General features: G+C 41.6%; 1 protein-coding gene across 4 annotated transcripts in view; it reads left to right on the top strand.

Moving 5' to 3' along the window:
- CUL2 (cullin 2) overlaps nt 1-17677 on the top strand; it is a 128722-nt gene that overhangs the window by 67298 nt on the left and 43747 nt on the right. For all 4 annotated transcript variants that reach the window (XM_021064983.1, XM_021064981.1, XM_021064980.1 and 1 more), the window contains 3 exons: nt 1904-1998; nt 9659-9764; nt 16329-16414. In XM_021064983.1, coding sequence (XP_020920642.1) covers nt 1904-1998; nt 9659-9764; nt 16329-16414 — 287 coding nt within the window. The remainder of the gene's footprint in view (nt 1-1903; nt 1999-9658; nt 9765-16328; nt 16415-17677) is intronic.

Genomic DNA, 17677 nt, shown 5'->3' with positions numbered 1-17677 from the left:
AATTGTGAAGTAGTTTTATGAATGTTTAGGATACCTGTATAATTATACATCATATGTTCTCTCAGATCCAATGACAAAAAAAATGAAACTACTAAAGTATTGTATTACATTATAAATAACTTAGAACATAAAGCTAAGCAAAAAGAAAATAAACATCCATAACATACCTCAGAATTAACCATTGTTAATATTTTTGATATATCTATTTTTAAATGTATCTTTTTTGGTACATATTAAAAGTAATTTGATATATGTCTTTTGCGTATTTTTGTTTTGTGTAGACTTCCATTTTTTATTAGAAACCAGAGGCGTGTTATATACCTTATAATTTGCTTTTTGCTTTTGACAATATGGTAGATCTCTTTCCTGTCATTAAATAGACTTCTGTAATCCAGGCAATGATTGTATAATTTTTCATTGTGTGAAGATGCTGCTGTGATTTGTTTAAATATTCCTGTATTGCTGGGTATATAGATTATTTCCAATTTATAATTTATTATTGTCAACAATACTTCTGTGAAACACCCTTGTAGCTAAATTATTCTTATTGTTACTAAGCTTTTAAATAGGATAAATCTCTAGTCATGGAATTACTGGGTCATTGGTCATGTGCATTTTTAGTTCTTTCGACTTGCACAGTCAGCCCTCGTACAGGTGTGTTCCATACCCTTGGGCCTGGAGGCCCAGCTGGAGAGGATTTAAGCGTCTATGGAGCTTAGTATCAATGGGGTCTGGAAACCGTCCCTGCTGATACTGAGGAAGGACTGTAGTGGGAAATTGTTTCTGAATTTATATTCTAACCAGCCAGTAGCAGCAGTTCCTAAGGGGGCCCTGTTCCCTGGCATTATTATTAGTAGTTGCTATTTTTAATTTATTTCCCATATGATAGGCAAAAAAGTACTATTTATAGGCTATTCCTATCGTCCTGAGCCTTTATTGTTAAAATTCCAGAGTTTGGTTTTTGTTTGTTTGTTCATTTGTTTGTTTTTGCTTTTTAGGGCCACACCCATGGCATATGAAGTTTCCTGGCTAGGGGTCCAGCCTTCACCACAGCCACAGCAGCACCAGATCCGAGCTGCGTCGGCAACCTGCGCCACAGCCACAGCAATGCAGGATCCTAGCCGCCTCAGTGTCCTAGCCTGAAGCTTGCACCGACGCCGGATCCTTAACCCACTGAGCAAGGCCAGAGATTGAACCTGCAACCTCATGGATACTAGTCAGGCTCATTTCCATTGCACCACAGCATGAACTCCAAGTTCCACGTTTAAAAGCATAGCATTTCTTCAGAGAGTTAATTATATGAATGTTAATGTCATGACTTGTGTAAGGTCACAGGGACAGTTGATGAAAGAACAAGCTAAGAGAGAGGTGGTGGCCTTGGGAATGTCAGTTTTGTCTGGTGGATTTTTATTGTTGGATGAGATTTCCATTAAAGTTAACTTTTTAAGCATCGGGCCTCAGATTTCAGTTTGATTTTCATTTTTCAAAAAGTAGTAGGTTTTATTAGTAAACATAAAGCAACTTATTTGGAGAATGTGAGAAAGGTGTCAGTGTTGATAAATGGTCTTATTCACAGAAGTGAATAATGTGAGGTGATGACAGACCTGTGTCACTGGCAGGCTGACCAGAAGCGATGGATATGAGGAGACACAGAGCTGCATGGTAATCGAGTTACAGTCTCTTTAATCTGATCTACTCTTTTAGCCCAAAGACAGCGTCAGACCATTACATTTTGTTCTTTTATCTTAGAGCATGACACGTGTGCTCTAGTATGGATGTAAATGTCATATATAGTGCTTGAATTATGTCAGTTATTTAAGAACATTAGTTTTTGATAAATTTCATAGCTTACAAGTGAACTAAGTGTTTTCTGAGTAAAACTTTTTTTTTCTTTTTCCTCTAGAGAGTTCTGGAGTCTGAAGAGCAAGTGCTTGTTATGTATCATAGGTACTGGGAAGAGTATAGCAAGGGTGCAGACTACATGGACTGCTTGTACAGGTGAGTGTGCTTTAGACTCGTTGACCGTCTGAAGAGTATCGCCTGCTGCACTTGGTGATCGAAGGAGGTTACTACCTATTGCCCACTGAAACGCGCAGCATGAGAGCACTGCCTGATGTACGGACTTTTCTCTGCCACAGGGAAGGGGCTGCAGTGTGGGTCCTGTGGGTGACTGGGAGTCAGGCAGTGTGCGGAAACTTAACTCTGTGAAAACTAAACCTGTGTTTGATGGCCTAGCTCTCCAGTTATCTGGGATTAGGTAACACACGTTGAATCTGGACAGATCTGAAGGGAAACTTTGGCTTCGATGAAACTTGCAGTGACTCTAAGCCCGCCGCTCCCCCCGCCCCACACCAGCATGCTTTGTCTGACTCTGGGAGTCAGCGTGTTGGGTCTCGTGGGAGTATCTGGCAGTTTTCTCTGGAAGGTCTCCTGCCCTCTCTAGGCACATCGCATCCACGGCAGTGTCCTCACCTTACATCATCACCTGGGTCTCACAGTGTTAGCAGTGGCACCAGACGTTGCAGCAAGCCCCACTGAGGCCAAAGCATGATTGCCTTGCTGTGTTTGTCCTTCTTTGCTTTACTGTTCATGTTCCCTTTGGTTTTTATAACAATACCGGACTTTACTCACTGTATGTTGCCTATGTTAGAAACTGGAGCCTACTTCTTAATGGCCGGTACTTTTCTTTCTTCTTAGAAGAGCAAAATATAATAGAACCCGAAACCAGCAATTGGTTTATTATGGCTTTGGCTTTTATAAAAATGTTCGCCATCCGTGAAGCACCCTGCATTTGATTTTTTTTTTTCCCTCTCATCCACCAAAGTGAACTTGTTATAAATAGAGCTTTGAGAAATCCCTAGGAGTTTCTGTTGTGGCGCAGCAGAAATGAATCCAACTAATATCCATGAGGATGCAGGTTCAGTCCTTGGCCTCACTCACTGGGTCAGGGATCCAGCATTGCCATGAGCTGTGGTGTATGCTGAAGATGTACCTGTGGTGTAGGCTGGCAGCTGCAGCTCCAATTCGACCTCTAGCCTGGGAACTTCTATATGCCGCAGATGTGGCCCTAAAAAGAAAAAAAAAAAAAGAATTCCCTACCTAAACGCTAAACTGTGGGGGGAGAGCAGAGAGATTTAAGGATCAGTGAGAGCACATGCATGCTGTTGCCACTGCCGAGGACCTGGGGCCACTGGTGTATAGATGACGAGAGAGAGTGCTCTAGACAGGGGGCCATGCAGTGGGGTCCCTCGTTAGCTGGGATACTTCAGTAAAGATTCAAGTTGTTTTCCTCTTCTTTTTAGTTTTCAGCACTGTTCCCTTGGTTCTCCTACATCTCTCTTTACCAAAAGCAATTTGGTACTACTTAATACTATTAAATCGGTACTATTAATAAGCTTTGTTAAATTTTGAGTATGTATGATATATACACGTATGTGTGTATATATAAAGCCATCCGAGGTAATTGGTATTTCCATTTTTAAAACTGAAGAAAACTGAGGGTCAGAGAGGTTAGATGATTTGGCTCAGGGCTGCTGAGCTGGAAAAAAATCACAGGGGCAGGATTTAAACACAGATCAGTCTGATGAAATCCATTTAATTTCCCCATTCTACCTAGTCTCTCTCTCTCTCTCTCTCTTTTTTTTTGGCCACCCTGTGGCATATGGCGTTCCCGGGCTGGGGATCAGATCTGAGCTTCAGCTGTGACCTACACTGCAACTGTGGCATCCCCAGATCCCTAACTCACTATTCGAAGCAGGGGATTGAACCTGCATCCCAGCGCTCTAGAAACTTCACCACAGTGGGAACTCCTACCTAGTTTCTTTTGTTTGTTTGTTTTTTGTCTTTTTAAGGCCACACCTGTGGCATATGAAAGTTCCCAGGCTAGGGGTTGAATTGGAGCTGGAGCTGCCCGCCACAGCCACAGCCACAGCCACAGCCACAGCCACAGCAAGAGCAGATCCAAGCCGCATCTGTGACCTACACCACAGCACCACAGCTCACAGCAGCCCTGGATCTTTAACCCACTGAGCAAGGCCAGGGATCAACCCTGCATTCTCATGGATACTAGTCTGGTTCGTTACTGCTGAGCCAGGACGGAATTCCCTCTAGTCTCATTCTTTGTAGTCATTTTAGTCGCTTATAGAGGTTCTGTTCTCATCCCTTAGCTTACACTCCATGTTCTTTCTAGGATGATCTCAGTTATTCCTGGTTTTAATTAATTAATTTTTTCAGTTACTCCTGGTTTTAGCTACAGTATAAATTGATAACCACCAGAATACATGTTTACTGCAGGTGGTCTAAGTTTCTGAGGAGTATTCTTACATAGCAGCCTCTACCTCCAGGATGTCCCAGGGGTCATTGTACTGCAGATGTGCCCAGCTGGGCTTGTTGTCTTTTATGCACACACCGCTCCCCGAAATACTGATTTTAGTTAGTGGTAGTGCTGGACACCTAGACATATGTACCAGAGGTCTCATCTGTCCTTCCCTACTTCGCCCCTCTCGAGCAGTTCCTCCAAATGTCTCTTAAATTTATTATTCCTTTTGTGTTGCTATTAGAGAACTGTAGTTCAACGTGTTTATCATTTCTCACCTGGATTATTAATGATACCTTCCCTGTGACCAGTCTCCCAGCCTTTGATTTTTCATTTATTCCATTTAGTAAACTTCTCAAGTGCAAATCTGATCACTGTCTGAAATCATTTAATAACTTTCCACTATTCTATAGCTGTGGTGTTGGCTCCACGTGACTGATCACCCTTTATTTAATGATTATTATTATTTTTGTTTTGTTTTTTGTTTTGCATGATTTTTAAAAATTTTTTATTTTTTGCCTTGGGACCTTTATTTAATTATATTGGTAGACTGGGTGTTGAGATCCTTCTCATAGAGGGCATATTTGGCAGGAATTAGATGAAAACTGTTTGTTAGTCTTTACTTGTTGGGTAGTAGGTCATCCAGGCTTTCTCTTGTTATTAATCATAGTCTCTAAGGAAATCTATGTGAAGAAATGTAAGGGGAAAAAAATCAGTTTTGTTTCAAAAGTATTTTTCAGAGTTCCCATTGTGGCTCAGCGGTAGCAAACCTCATTAGTATCCATGAGGACATGGGTTCGATCCCTGGCCCTGCTCAGTGAGTTAAGAATCTGGCTTTGCCATGAGCTGCAGTCCTGGATCTGGTGTTGCTGTGGCTTCGGTGTAGGCCAGCAGCTACAGCTCTGATTCGACCCCTAGCCTGGGAACTTCCATATGCCACATGTGCGGCCCTAAAAAATGAAAAATAAAAAGGTAGAAGTATTTTTCAATATTATTCCTTGGAAATAATTTCTAGCCTTTTCTTTACTCTGATTGATTTATAAGATGGCTCTGCATTAGCACAGGTGACTTAAGGATTCCTATTTTAAAGAAAATAGTGATGCTCTTGCCCTACCTTTCCCACTTCTACCTGTCTGTTTAGGCCCCACTGGCCCTTAAAGTGGGGCACTTAGGGTATTAGCTTGGGAACTAACAGCTCTTGAAATCCAGTAGGTATTAGCATAAAAACAATTCTTGTAATAGAATTTTCTAAGAAATATTGAAATGCCTGATTTCTTAGAAGAATCAAAGTTACCTTAGGCTATTAGTTCTTATTAGTTAATACTATTATTATTACTTTTTTTCCACTGCACCCATGGCATATGGAAGTTCTGGCCAGGGATTGAATCTGAGCTGTAGCTGTGACCTATACCAAAGCTGTAGCTACACCAGATCCTTAACCCACTGTGTTGGGCCAAGGATGGAACCAACCACAGAGACACCCCTGGATTTCTTAAGATGCTTGCTAACCACTTTGTTGACAGAGTGAATTTTATGAAAACATGTACTACTGGTTTATACCTGAGCAGAACAATCAGATATTGCATGGGCAGTGGAGTATAAACTATTTTAGGAAATTATTGGAAGTTCTTTCCTTTTATAATTTCTTAGATTGTATGTCTTTATTTAAAAACAAATGTTTGGTTAACAAATCTGATTGTAAAATACTATATATAGTGACTTAGAAATTAAGAGTGATGTCTTAATCAAAATGAAAAATTATTACTACTTTTTAAATTATGTCTACAAATTATTTTAAAAGCTTATCTATCAAGCTTAAACTATCAAGAGTAGAAGTCTGGAATGAGAAAGATATTGTTAACAGAGGTAAAGTTTTATTCTGTGCGGGAAAGAGAATAGCGACTTGTCCTATAAGATACAAAACATACTGGCTCCAGGATATACACATAGATCTTTGGAGGGGATCAGTGAGTCAGATTTCTGCAGACACCCCAGCTTCTCTTCAGAGTCAGCAAACCCCTGTGCTATAAGTTTATACCTACTATACAGGAATAAGGGAGCTGCTGTGGGCTGCTGAATAGGGAGTTGATATCCTGAAAGCAGAATTTTTAGATGAATCAGAGATGCCATAAATGGGAAATAGAGGCCAGTCATGAGGGCATCACACATGATCCAAGCAGGGAGTCAACAAATGCCTTTGGAGGTGAAAAGGAAAATCATGGGAGGAGACGTCGAGCAGTGTGGGAGAACCGGAGGACCAGCTGATGAAAGGAGGTGAAGGGAAGGATGAGCTAAGTGATGCTAGCTAGCGCTTCAGGTAGGTTCCTGGGATGACCTTGGTACACCGACCCGAAAAGGGTCCTATAGAGAGGCACCTGTAGTGGTGCAGATGGGACAGTTAACTTCCTCCTACTTAGCTCTTGTCACTGTCGACATGTTATATTGCTTGTCTTTTATGTCCTACCAGATAGGTAAGCTCTCTGGGCAGAGACCACATTTTTGTTGTTCATTTCTCTGTCCCAGTAGTACCGGCATGTGGTATGCACTTGGCCAGTACTTGTTCAGTGGGAACAGGAGACCTCGTGAGTTCTCCGGCCAGCTCTGCCACTTAGTAGTGGATGGCCCTTTGCCGAAGTCTTTAAGGTCTCTAAGCTGCAGTTTTCTTACACGTAAAATGTGGATCCTAATAGTTCCACATAGGTCTCCCTCATGGTGTTCGCCAGCTACATGCTTAGGGCTGTCTCTGGCACATGATAGGAGCTCCTGAAGCCTAATGATTACTTTTATTTCCTGGCATTCATGGCTTTTATGATCTGGCTCCAGGTTGCTTTTCCAAGTTTATGTTCTAATGTTAGCTTTTGTCATCGCTGCTGTCTGGAATATTATCTGCTTATTCATTTCATAGATCATTGAAAAAGTCTTTCTCTCGAGGACTGCTTACCTGCCTGCCACTGTTCTGGGTGCTGTCTACCAGACCTCCTATTCCAGAGAGGAGGTGGGTGAGCAAAACCAGTAGGCAAGGAAAAGAACAGCAATATTTCACATAGTAGCAAGTGCTGGAAGAAAGAAAAGAGCTGTGTATTAGTTACTTTGTTGGCGCTGGGAAGTGAAGGTTAGTTTGGCTTGGGGTCAGGTCAGGTCGTCAAGAGGTATGTTTGAGCTGAGACCAGAATGACGGAGGCCAGAGGGGAGACGCCCTCCGCTAGAGAGTGTGGGCCAGGTGAGGCAGCCCTTTTCTGTCTAGCTGAAGCCTCCATCTCTCAGTCCTGGTCCCCTTGCCTCAGCTGGAAGGAAACCCGCAGGAAACTAGGAGGGTTGCAGTGGGAATGGAAGGCAAGGGTAAATGGCATTTTGAAGGAAGAAAAGCTGACTTTGTCACCAGTGGCAGAGGAGACTAAAATGTCAAATAGAGCACCAAGGCTAAGTCCTGGAGCCCGAGCCTGCAGTGATGACTGAGGGAGGAACCTGCCTAAGCAGTGCTGCAGAGGTAACTGGAGTCCTGCAGCTGACATTTTTGTCGCCTTTGCTTTCAGTTTCACTTCTCTGTAAACATTGAGTGAACCTTTCATTTTGATGCAGTGAAAATAGCAGCATGTGTGTTTTAACATAGAGATTTTGTGGTTGTTACCTAAACATTTGTATTGTCAATAGCTGTTTTCACCTTGGCAGAACGTGTCAAACATAGTTTTAGGTGATGAGCGTTAAAGGCCTTGTGGTGAAAAATGATACTTGAATTTTATATGCCCTTTGTACACATTTAGTTAATCTTGGAACCCTTTATTCATCGCAGTAATTCTTAAGAGTTCATCACAGTTGTTAGTCTCTTTTTCTTTTTTGGCAGCACTTGCAGCATGTGGAAATTCCTGGGCCAGGGATTGAACGTGTGCCACAGTAGTGACCCAAGCCCCTGCAGTGACAATGTCGATCCTTAACCAGCTGCACCACAAGAAAACTCCCTATTAGTCTTTTTTTGCGGGGGGGGGGGGGTGCCCGGGGGTGGTGGTTGTCTTTTTATGGCTGCACCTGCGGCATATGGAGGTTCCCAGGCTAGGAGCCCATTCGGAGCTGCAGCTCCTGCCTATACCAGAGCCACAGCAACACAGGATCCAAGCCGCATCTGCCACCTACACCACAGCTCATGGCAATGCCGGATCCTCAACCCACCGAGCAAGGCCGGGAATTGAACCCACATCCTCATGGATGCCAGTTAGGTTCACTAACTGCTGAGCCATGACAGGAACTCCCTGTTAATCTTTTTTATAAAGCTCTTCCCCCTGGTAGATAAAGTGTTCTTAAATCTGTCAATTTTGCCATACTTCTTACTGTCTTTAATAGTCTGTTCCATTTTCTTACCGTCTGATTGTGATCTTTTTTTGTTGTTTTAAAATGGAAAGTTACAGGAGTTCCCTTGTGGCACAGCAGGTTAAGGATCCGGCTTTGTCACGGCAGAGGCTTAGGTCGCTGCTGTGGCGCAGGTTCAATCCTTGGCTCAGGAACTTCCACGTGCCATGGGGGCAGCCAGGAAAAAAAAAAAAAAGGTATAAAAAATGAAAAATTACATATTGACTGGTGATAAAATATAAATTAGAAAACTTACTTGACTTTGATCTTTTAACATTTTCTGTTTCATTTTTTGCAAAGTGAACTTGCTTATTTAATAAGAATCTGAAAATGAGCGAATTGGATTGTGGAGGGTCTGACCCTTGGCTAAGAGCTGTTGGGATATAAGAGCATTGAACATTTTTAAAGCAAAACTTTTGAGTTTTTTAAAGTGAGACTGCGGCAATAGGTTTTTTGTTTTTTTTTTGTTTTTTTTGCTACTCTACATGTCTTTTTGTATTGTTTTGTTCTTTTAGGGCTGCGCAAGTGGCATATGGAAGTTCCCAGACTAGGGGTCAAATGGGAGCTGGAGCTACAGCTGCAGCTGCTGGTCTATGCCACAGCCATAGCAACACATGATCCGAGCCACGTCTGTGATCTACACCACAGTTCATGGCAACTCCAGATACTTAACCCACTGAGCGAGGCCAGGGATTGAACCCGCTTCCTCATGGATACTAGTCTGGTTGTTACCCCTGAGCCACAATGGGAGCTCCTCTATAGAGGTCTTCTTCTTCGTCTCTTAGGGCCTTGCAGAGACAGTTGGGCTGATAATTTTTATCTTTTTAGATTATATCTCTAATTCGTAATAATTTTTTTGGATGTATTACTGAACCATTCTGTAGTTGATTTATAACCCTAAAATTATTGTTCTAAAGTTGCAAGTTGGAAGAAAAAAAAGTTGCTAATTGTTTTCCTACTGATTTTGACATAGTGTCTGTTGATACTGTATTTGTTTTTCAGGTATCTCAACACCCAGTTTATTAAAAAGAATAAATTGACAGAAGCTGATCTTCAGTATGGTTATGGTGGTGTAGATATGAATGAACCACTTATGGAAATAGGAGAGGTATGAAGTTCTTTAAATAACTAGCAAACATAAAAGTGTTTTTATATGCTGAGGTAATTTGACTCACTGTCCTTTTCCTTAAGGACAGAGTTGACTGTCTTAAAATTGTCAAGATTTAAAACATCCTAAACATTAAGGAAATAAAGTTCTGACGTGATTTCCTAAGAATTTTCAGATAAATGAGAAGAAAATGAAAGATGTGATGAGTATTATTTTAATAATTAAATTAATGGTGGATGAATGAGAAGGTTCATATAGTTCTGCTGTGTGGAAAAGCTCATAGAAAGTATTCAGAAAATGTTGAAATTCTTTTTTTTTACTTGGCTGTCCTGTAGCATATCGAGCGCCCAGGAGAGGGGTCAGATCCGAGCCACAGTTGCGACCTATGCTGCAGCTTCGGCAACTCTGGATCCTTTAATCCACTGTTCTGGGCCAGGGATCGAACCTCTCACCTGGCACTGCAGAAATGCTGCTGATCCAGTTGCGCCACAGTGGGAACTCCAGGAAATGTTGAAACTCTTACAGTTAAAAAATGCAAAGGACATGGACTTAGAACCTAAAAGAGACGGAATATAAAATGTGGATATAACAGGAGTTCCTGTTGTGGCTCAGTGGTTAATGAATCCAACTAGGAACCATGGGGTTGTAGGTTCGATCCCTGCCCTTGCTCAATGGGTTAAGGATCCGGCATTGCCATGAGCTGGGGTGTAGACTGCAGACGTGGCTCGGATCCCGAGTTGCTGTGGCTCTGGCGGAGGCTGGTGGCTACAGCTCCGATTAGACCCCTAGCCTGGGAACCTTGATATGCCACTGGAGAGGCCCAAGGAATGGCAAAAAGACAAAAAGACAAAAAAAAAAAATGTGTATGTAACACATTTATTTTAACTTGAAAAGTGATTAAAGAAATTCGGAGTAAAATAATGAAGTGTGCAGTTCAAGTAAGTCAAATTTTTGAGATACAGATCAGATTTAAATATGGAAATTATAATATATAACTAGCATATATATATACTGTAAAAGAAATACTCTAGCACAGTGTTTGTTTATTCACGTCATAGAAATTTATCAAGTAGCCAGACATTGGCAATGCAGTGGTGGACAGACAGAAGGTCCCTCTCCTCATGGGGAAGCAGATAGCAAATCAGATAGCAAATTAAGTAAAGAAATTAATGTTAAATTGTGATGAGTGTTAATGAAGGAAATAAAAGCTAAGGTGCAGCATTAGTAGAAATTTAAATTAGAACAGGAGTTTACATTGTGGCTTAGCGGAAATGAATCTGATTAGGAGCCATGAGGTTGTAGGTTCGATCCCTGGCCTTGCTCAGTGGGTTAAAGATCTGGCGTTGCTGTGAGTTGTGGTGTTGGATGCAGATGCGGCTTGGATCTTGCGTTTCTGTGGTTGTGGTGTAGGCCGGCGGCTACAGCTCCGATTCCACCCCTAGCCTGGGAACCTCCATGTGCCTCAGGTGTGGCCCTAAAAGGCAAAAAAAAAAAAAAAAAAAAAAATTAGAACCACTGTTTTAGAAAGAGATTTATTAGTGTCTCCCAGTAGACTTTAAAATGTTCAATACCTTTTGGCCAGGTATTCCCATGTCTAGTAATCTGTACAGCAACACTAATATGGAAAAAAAGTTCAAATGTTTAAAAGTATTCCTTGCAGTCATTAATAAAGATAATTAATGGGCAGTCTAGATTTCTAATATCCAGCAATAAAAATCATACATAGAAGACTATATACAGTATGACTTTGTTATAAAAGTAGGCAAAGGGGATACATTAGTAGAAAATAATTCGTGGAAGCATTAGCAAAGGGAAAAATGGTTTATGAAATCATTTGGACACAACATTATATGTTTAATAGGAATAAAATTGTAGTCGGAGAAGGATGTAGAGAAATACATCAGTGAGAAATACCAAAATCTTAACAGTAGTTGCTTTAGTTCATGGGAGTGGACAAATAATAATTTTGATACAACAGCATTTATACAATTCTATAACTTCTATTGCCTTTTTAAAAATGTAGGGATATCAAATAACATTATTTATTAAATGATTCCCTTTAGTTATTAGGTTTTTTTGTTGTCCTAAGTAATGTGTGAGTCATTGTTCATTTATTAAATATTTTTTGAACCCCTCTGTGTGCACTACTCTGTACGCTGGGGATACGGTGTTGAGAGTAATGTAATCAGAATTCTCTCAGTCTTGGGGTTAATGTGTATATATGCTTGTACATGAGCAGAAATTTTCATGGAATGAATACCTGGGAATGGATTTTCTGGGTCAAAGCACAGCCTGAATTTTGATAGCCCTGCCACCTTGCCTTTTTTTACCAGTTTGCCCTCCCGCTACAGTTATACAACCCCATTTTCTTATGTATTATCTTCTTTTTTTTCAGTTTGTGCTATTTAAAAGGAAAAAAACAAGGCAAAACCTGAGGAATGTTCCTTGTGGGAAGACAGATGCTTTTCCTTATTTTTATGAAATTACCAGTGGATCAGAGTAAAGTTATCCCTGTGGAGAGGCTGAAGCAGACTCATGCTTGTGTGGATGCGGCTAATAGGAAACAGGAGCAATCAATGTTTTTGTTTTTGTTTTTGTTTTTTTTTGTTAGGGCTGCATATGCAGCATACGGAAGTTCCCAGGGTAGGGGTCAAATTGGAGCTGCTGCAGCCACACCAGTGGTGTCAGGATCCTAGCCGCGTCTGCAACCTACACCACAGCTCATGGCAATACTGGATCCTCAACCCACTAAGCAAGGCCAGGGATCGAACCCGCATCCTCGTGGATACTAGTTGGTTTTGTTACACTGAGCCACAGTGGGAACTCTGAGCAATCAGTTTTTGTTACTGGAATGACATGTACTCTGTATGAGAAAAATATTTTGGATTTCAAAGTTTACATGTGAAAGGCAAAACTTTAAAACTTTTGGAAGGCAACATAGAAGTGTACATACATATCTCCTTAAGGTTGACCTTAGGGTAGCAAAGGAGTTCTTAAAAGATGCAAAAATGCAAACAGTAAAGAAAAAGGTTGACAGATTGCAGCACATTAAAATATCATACATCTATGTATTTTTTTGGCCGCAGCTTGCTGCAGCTTGATGCGGATCCTCAGACCAGAGATTGAACCCAGGCCAAGCATCAAGTCCTAACCACTAGACCACTAGAGAACTCCCCTCTTTTTTGTTGTTATTGTCCTAATAATATATTTTTACTTACAAAACTAGAGAAAAAAATAATAAGTAAAAAAATAAAAAACACTATAAAGAAATTCAGAAAAGTCTAGTCACAAACTGGCAAACTGCAGTATGAAAAACTGTCAGGGGATTCATGTCCATGATGTATAAAGAACTCCTAGGTCTCACTGAGAATAAGACAAACACTAATGGAATAGGAGGTAAAAGAGAGGAATAAATATTTTGGAGTTCCCATCGTGGCACAGTGGTTAACGAATCCGACGAGGAACCATGAGGTTGCGGGTTTGATCCCTGGCCTCACTCAGTGGGTTGAGGATCTGGCGTTGCCGTGAGCTGTGGTGTAGGTTGCAGACGCGGCTTGGATCCCACATTGCTGTGGCTCTGGGGTAGGCTGGTGGCTATGGCTCTGATTCAACCCCTAGCCTCGGAATCTCCATATGCCACAGGAGCGGCCCTACAAAAGGCAAAAAGACAAAAAAAAAGAAAAAAAAAGATGAATAAATATTTTATAGAGGAATAAAAAAACTGAGACGCACAGAAAACATAAAAAGATGCTCAGCCTCTTTCAAGAAAATGCCAGTTAAGACCGAAAAGAGATCCCTTTTGTTTGGCAGATTGGCAAAGCCTGACCACAGCTGCTTGGCAGTGCCATTTGTCAGGATGTTGGCTATGAGTGTCAAGTGGAAAACCACTTTGTTTAGTAAAGCTGCACGTGTGTCTAGCCCTGCGCCTAGGTGTCTCTACCTGCAGGTGTGTCAGGAACTGCTTGTGTGCTCCAGGAGGTGAGTGCAGGAATAGCTGTGGTGTCCTCAGTGGCAAAAGCTGGAAACAAACACATGTCATCAGCAGTGGAAAGTAAAAGTTAATCCTGGTGTCTTCATAAAGAAGATAGTACGTGCCAGTGATACTGAATCATAAGCTCTAACCAGTTTGATTGGATTTCAATAATAAATTTACAGTTTAAAAAATCATACATAGGAGGTCCCTTGTGGCTCAGTGGTAACGAACCCAACTAGTTTTCTGTTGTTGTCGTTTTTGCTTTTCAGGGCTGCACCCGCAGCATATGGAAATTCCCAGGCTAGGGGTCTAATTTGAGCTACAGCTGCCGGTCTACACCGCAGCCACTGCAATGCCAGATCTGAGCCATGTCTGTGATCTACACCACAGTTCACTGCAACACAGGATCCTTAACCCACTGAGCAAGGTCAGGGATCGAACCTGCATCCTCATGGATCCTGGTCAGGTTTGTTAACTGCTGAGCCACAAAGGGAACTCCCATAAACCCAACTAGTATCCATGAGGATGTGGGTTCGATCCCTGTTCTTGCTCAGTGGGTTAAGGATCCTTCACAGCCCTGAGCTGTGGTGTAGGTGGCAGACACAGCTTGGATCTGGCATTGCTGTGGCTGTGGCATAAGCCAGCAACTATAGCTCTGATTCGACTCCTACCCTGGGAACTTCCATATGCCGTAGGTGCACCCCTAAAAATCAAAAATAAAGTAAAATAAAATTAAATTAAAAATCATGCATAAAAGAGCATACAGTGTTATCAGGTCAGAAATAGTCAAGATCAAACGTATTTTTTTTTTGTATTTCTGTAATGCCTGTTAAAAATTTTTATACTGGGAGTTCCCATCGTGGCGCAGTGGTTAACGAATCCGACTAGGAACCATGAGGTTGCGGGTTCGGTCCCTGCCCTTGCTCATTGGGTTAAGGATCCGGCGTTGCCGTGAGCTGTGGTGTAGGTCGCAGACGCGGCTCGGATCCTGCGTTGCTGTGGCTCTGGCGTAGGCCGGTGGCTACAGCTCCAATTCAACCCTAGCCTGGGAACCTCCATATGCTGCGGGAGCGGCCCAAGAAATAGCAACAACACAAAAGACAAAAGACAAAAAAAAAAAAAAAATTTTTTTATACTGCACTACACTTATTTTTTGCAATTTTATCTCATAGTCACTTAAGACACCAAACACATTTTGATTATTTATTTATATATATATATTTTTTTTTCTTTTGTCGGCCACACCTGTGGCATACGGAGGTTCCCAGGCTAGGGGTCAAATCGGAGCTACAGCCACGGCAACATGGGATCCAAGCCGCGTCTGCAACCACACCTCACGGCAGTGCTGGATCACTGAAGGAGGCCAGGGATCGAACCAGGAACCTCATGGTTACTAGTTGGGTTGTTAACTGCTGAGCCACGATGGGAACTCCAAAGTCAAATGTATTATATGGGGATACTCACATTCTTGGAAGAACTATAAGGAAAGGAATGATTTAGCAAAATGCAGGATTCTGATAGAGTCTGTGGGGAAAGAAAGGAGGAAGACAGTTGAGGCAGCAGTTATGGTGAAGTTGTTTTTCTTAAACTGGGTGGTGAAGATAGGGATGTTTTCTTTTTTATTCTTTTTTTTTTTTTTTTTTTTTTTTTTTTTGTCTTTTCTAGGGCCACACCTGCGGCATGTGGAGGTTCCCAGGCTAGGGGTCTAATTGGAGCTGTTGCTGCCGGCCTACAACACAGCCTCAGCAACTTGGGATCCGAGCCGTGTCTGCAACCTACACCACAGCTCACGGCAACGCCGGATCTTAACCCACTGAGCAAGGTCAGGGATCAACCCGTAACCTCATGGTTCCTAGTCCGGATTCGTCAACCACTGCGCCACGACAGGAACTCCTCTTTTGTTATTCTTTAATTTGACTTACGCTTTAATGTTTACATGAGAGGTTTTATAATTTCAAAAATCAGCCAACAGCCAAATCACATTTTACTTGTGATCTAATGCCTTTGTTTCTGTTACACTGTTGGCTTCTATAGCCCTTCCCTAATAATGGGCATTTAACAAACAATAAATTAACATTTTAGGAGTTCCCATCATGGCACAGTGGAAACAAATCCAACTAGGAACCATGAAGTTGCGGGTTCAATCCCTGTCCTCTCTCAGTAGGTTAAGGATCCTGCATTGCCAGGAAGTGTGGTGTAGGTCAGAGTCGCAGCTCAGATCTGATGTTGCTGTGGCTGTGGCGTAGACTAGCATCTGTAGCCGATTCGACCCCTAGCCCGGAAACTTCCATATGCCGTGGGTCGGTGCAGCCCTAAAAAAATAAATAAAACAGAATTTTATAAAATTATTTCTGTAAGATTTTCAGTTAATGATAAAACCTTAATTCTGTTCTTTGTACAAGCCCAGTATGATAGTAATTGTCAATTTAAATTAGAAAGTTATTTTCCTTATGTATATTCAGTTTTCATTTGAATTTTGAAATATAAATACTTCCTGTGATGAGTATTTTTACTTTTAAATAAAGTCTTGAACAGATGTTGAAAACAAATACAAGTAATTCAGCCTTGATGATTTTCATTTTTCCTGGCAGCTAGCATTGGATATGTGGAGGAAATTGATGGTTGAACCACTTCAGACCATCCTTATCCGAATGCTGCTACGGGAAATCAAAAGTGAGTGCTGACCTTTATCTTCTTGAGTCAGTTCTAACTTGCTGTTTGAAATGGTTTAAAACAGTGAACAGTTGCATGGCTGTCAACTGCACATAATCCTCATTTAACTGTAACTAGCCTTAGTTTCCATTTTAATGCCAATATTTTAAAATCATTTTATAATCTTTTTTTGGGGGGATGCACATTTTTATGTGGCCTAATATGCTTAGTAAATAAGTAAGTCCCTGACGTAAGTGACTTGTTTTACAGTCCTGAGACCTCTTGGACCTTATAGGCAGTGCTGAGTTGTTTGAACATATTCTCAGTCGAAACCCTAATGACCATAACCTATTCAGGAGATCAGATTCCTCTAGTTAGCTGGTTACTTTAACAAGCAGTTAAATTGTGAGGTAAATGAGAAAATGGCTTCCCATTTGACTTGTGGCCCAGAGCAGTTGACTTTACCTGATTGCTGTGTGAATGAGTAGAGTTTGGGACAAAGGAAGTTTTCCTGTGTGGTCCAGAGTAGCACATCCTTGGGTCAGCTCTGGCATAGAAGGTTCTTACTCAGCCTGGGAATCAAGAGAAGTGGGTCACACATGTGTCCATGTGCCTGGAACTGCTGTGAGAGGAATTCTCTAGACCAGTGAATTGCCATTTGATAATGGCCACTCCCTTTGAAACTGCTTTCTTTAAGAAGACCCAAATATGGAGGGATTTTATTTTATTTATTTATTTTTTTTTGTCTTTTTGCCTTTTCTAGGGCTGCTCCCACGGCATACAGAGTTTCCCAGATTAGGGGTCTAATTGGAGCTATAGCCGCCGGCCTACACCAGAGCCATAGCAACACAAGATCCGAGCTGCGTCTGCGACCTACACCACAGCTCACGGCAACGCCGGATCCTTAACCCACTGAGCAAGGGCAGGGACCGAACCCGCAACCTCATGGTTCCTAGTCGGATTTGTCAACCACTGTGCCACAACGGGAACTCCCTATACTGGAGTTTTTTATATGAGGGGAAAAGAGCAAAGCGTTGTTCTTACTGTGAGGCTCCTAGGAGGAAAGAGGGGTTAATAAAAAGCCCCCAAAGAGGATAAGAGAATATTTTAATATTTAATATTAATACCAAATAGAAAGTTGTGGTAGGAATTAGTAACTTGGTTTTTAAAATTGTCCCTCACACTTTTAACGGTTCCATTGTTTGCTGAGGCGGTGAGAGAGAAAAGGCAGCGAGGCAGGAGGGTGGAACAGGTTTCTTCTTTTTCTCTGCTCAACTAGGACTGACTA

The sequence above is a fragment of the Sus scrofa genome, chromosome 10 (assembly GCF_000003025.6).
Source record: "Sus scrofa isolate TJ Tabasco breed Duroc chromosome 10, Sscrofa11.1, whole genome shotgun sequence".
NCBI classification, from domain to species: Eukaryota; Metazoa; Chordata; class Mammalia; order Artiodactyla; family Suidae; genus Sus; species Sus scrofa.
Note: the sequence above shows the minus strand (reverse complement) of the source record. Positions and strands in the feature narration are given on the sequence as shown.